The following is a 3156-nucleotide window of genomic DNA, read 5'->3' as shown; positions in this document are numbered from 1 at the left end:
CCACCCAGTACCCCAAGAGTTATACAGTTTTAATTAGCTCATAAATGTGAATAAAGCCATTCATAAAAATCAAATATTTTTGGTGTGATATTTGGATATGTAAAAATTTCATCATATAGATACTATATTATATAATGAATTGCAAATATTATACGTGTTGTGTTTCAATATAAAGGTTTCAAAATGGAAAGAAAGCTATCTTTAGTAAGGTTTGATTTAAATTGCACAAAACAAAATATAAGTGAATTATACTGCAGAACAATTCTGGAAAATATTTATATAGGGGGTAGAAGTAAACTACGTTTCTGATGAGTTACTTGATAGAACATGAAAGAGAAGAATAAGCCATCATCCTTTGTCTTAGATTGTCATGAAAAATGGTTGCTTATACTGGGATTCTGGCAAGCAATGCAGAGGGAAAAATTAAAAATGCATTAAATTTTAATTAAAATTAAGATTGGATAATTGAAATGTTCCTTACAAGTATAATGTTCATGTTGGTGGTTTAATTAAATTCTAAGTAAATAAAAGAGAAGCTAACCATATCTGTCCTTTCTTCATTATTTACGTTGAGTGAATACTGACTTACTCCTCACCTTGAGCAGAGCTTTCTTCACTTCCTTGTTCCTCAGGGTGTACGCCACATGGTTTAGAAGGGGTGTCAGCACCGTGTAGAAACCTGGCCTCAGGTAAATGAAAAGACCAGGGCCAAAGAAACAAAGGACCACAATGCAGTGGGAGACGCAGGTCTGAAAAGCTCTGTGTCTCCCCTCTGAGGTGTGGATCTTCAGGATGGAACAGGTGATGGACATATAGGACAGCACTATCAGGAGAAAGCAACCCAAGGCCACAACCCCAATATTGACAAAGATCACCATCTCGTTCACGGAGGTGTCTGCACAGGCCAGCTTGAGGATGGGAGGGGCATCACAGAAGTAATGCTGGATCTGGCTGGGCCCACAGTAGGGCAAATGGAATGTCAGTGTGGTCTGGACAGCAGAGTACAGACAGCCACTGAGCCACGTGCTAGTGGCCAGGAGGGCACACGTCCTCCCTCTCATCATGCTGGCATACCTGAGCGGGTGACTGATGGCCAGGTAGCGGTCATAGGACATGACTGTGTAGAGGAAACACTCAGTGCTCCCCAGAAAGTGGAAGGAGTAGAGCTGGGCCACACAGCTGTGAAAGGAGATCACCCTGCCTCCTGGGGACACCAAGGTCATTAGCATTTTGGGCATGGTGACCATGGAGAACCACATGTCAATGAAGGACAGGTTGGTCAGGAAATAGTACATGGGGGTGTGGAGGTGGAATCCACCTTGATCACCAGCAGGATGAGGAGGTTCCCCACCACAGTGAGTACATAAATCACCAAGGAGATTCCGAAGAGGGGGATGTCCAGTGCTGGTGCATGGGGAAGCCCTATGAGGAAGAATGTTGTCACTACACTCATGTTTGTCATTTCTTCTCATTTATGGAGCTCTGTCCCTACTGGGAGGAAAGCAAACTCAACATTTACTGAGATCATATTTCATGATAACTACATTTTCACTGATGTAAAACACAAGATGTAATTGTCATTGGCATTTTTGCTTTATATGGGGCTTTGAGGAAGATTGGTCACTTCCTTATTACAGTACCCAAATCAGCCAAATAGATAAAGGGGGGGGTAAATTGTATATTCTGTTTTCTGTAGAATTAGAAAAGTTATACCCAAACTAGCAACTTTCCAGAATTGGCATGCTCTCCCATGGATAAGTCTTTATCCAGACATCTCTCTCTCTCTCTCTTTTCCTCTTTAACCAACCCCCAACACACAAAATACACACAAGCACAAGCATGCCCATGTCCACACACATTGCCCTATATATAGATGCAGTCTCTCATCATCAGAGAATTTGCACTATAAATACAGATTTCTAAAGAAAGCTTCATCCATACTAGCTGAGAAAACTGACTTCCTAAAGCTCTCTGGGAAGCAGCAGATGTGTCAGGATAGAACCCTAGCAGGGATTTAGCCTCACAGGTTCGTCTGTTCTACAGGAAGCCATGATCATAGCCCCCTAATCAGTTGTGAAATCTGACCCCAACCTGATGCAGTAGTGGTCAGAGTACCATCATGTTCCCCACCTCCTCTCATACTGTTTATTTCTATTCTAAGTTTTTATTATTTCTCCCTCCAGGACTTTAAGCAATCAATTGTACTCCTTCTGAAGTGTCATCAGATCATCTCAGAATGTATTTTGAGGTGCCGGTGAAGCATTCAATCTGCTCAATTAGTAAAGAAGACCAAACTGCATGATTGAGTTTTGAGTTCCAAGACCGAATATTTATATTTGCTATAAAACAGACACCAACGTTCTTTTAAAAATAAAGGAAAAATATGTAGTCCGAAATAATTTTTATTGTTTCTAGGATTTCTATTATTCCAGGGCTCAGACAGCACCTTCCTTCCTTCCTTCCTTCCTTCCTTCCTCCCTCTCTTTCTTTCTTTTGAGTGATCTGAAGGCTCTCAAAAATATATATTGAAAGAGAAAACAAAGAGGGATGAAGAAATGAAGAGAAATCTGGGTCAACACCTGGGTCTCTCTGATAGAAAAAGAGCAATTCTTTACTAATTTCTAAGATGCTTCTGTCATATAGAGTCATGTCAGCAACATGTCTCCATTCTGGCATCTCTGATAAAAATAGACTTTTCCCGTTGTTTCAACTCAGAGTTGTAATGCTAAGTTTTATAGAGAAAGTGCTTTATTGACTGTGATTTTATAGAAATTTGAGTGTTTTACAAAACTGTGCAAAGCTGGCCCTGCAGCCATGACTAAGCAATATAAGCCGAAGCTGAAGAAGAAGTAAAGCAAAATTATGAACATAAAAACATCATAATCACCGCAAAATTCTCAACAATGGAAAGTGCTGAGGTTTTGCCAATTTTGCTACTTACCAATTTAACAACTAAGTATTGGATCATAAGGCAAAATTCAAAATTTAAAGAAACTGTCAGTCATTGATGAGTAGGATGCTTCTCTTTCTTGCATAGACAAAACCACAGGAAGAACAAGCGATAGAAACAAACATTTTAAATAAGAGCTTAAAATTGATTTGATACCTCAGGAGGTACTGCCTTGACCCTTGAGTCTTCATGGTAGAGGATCATGC

The 3156-nt window shown here is 40.1% G+C and overlaps 1 protein-coding gene across 1 annotated transcript; it reads right to left on the bottom strand.

Moving 5' to 3' along the window:
- Positions 1–560: 560 nt before the first annotated feature.
- On the bottom strand, positions 561–1462 carry LOC110586313 (olfactory receptor 10G7-like). Its single transcript, XM_021696515.1, is given in 2 exon segments — positions 561–1312; positions 1315–1462. Coding segments are annotated over 2 exon segments (900 nt in total).
- Positions 1463–3156: the final 1694 nt, after the last annotated feature.

Source organism: Neomonachus schauinslandi, chromosome 11 (genome assembly GCF_002201575.2).
Source record: "Neomonachus schauinslandi chromosome 11, ASM220157v2, whole genome shotgun sequence".
NCBI lineage: Eukaryota > Metazoa > Chordata > Mammalia > Carnivora > Phocidae > Neomonachus > Neomonachus schauinslandi.
Note: the sequence above shows the minus strand (reverse complement) of the source record. Positions and strands in the feature narration are given on the sequence as shown.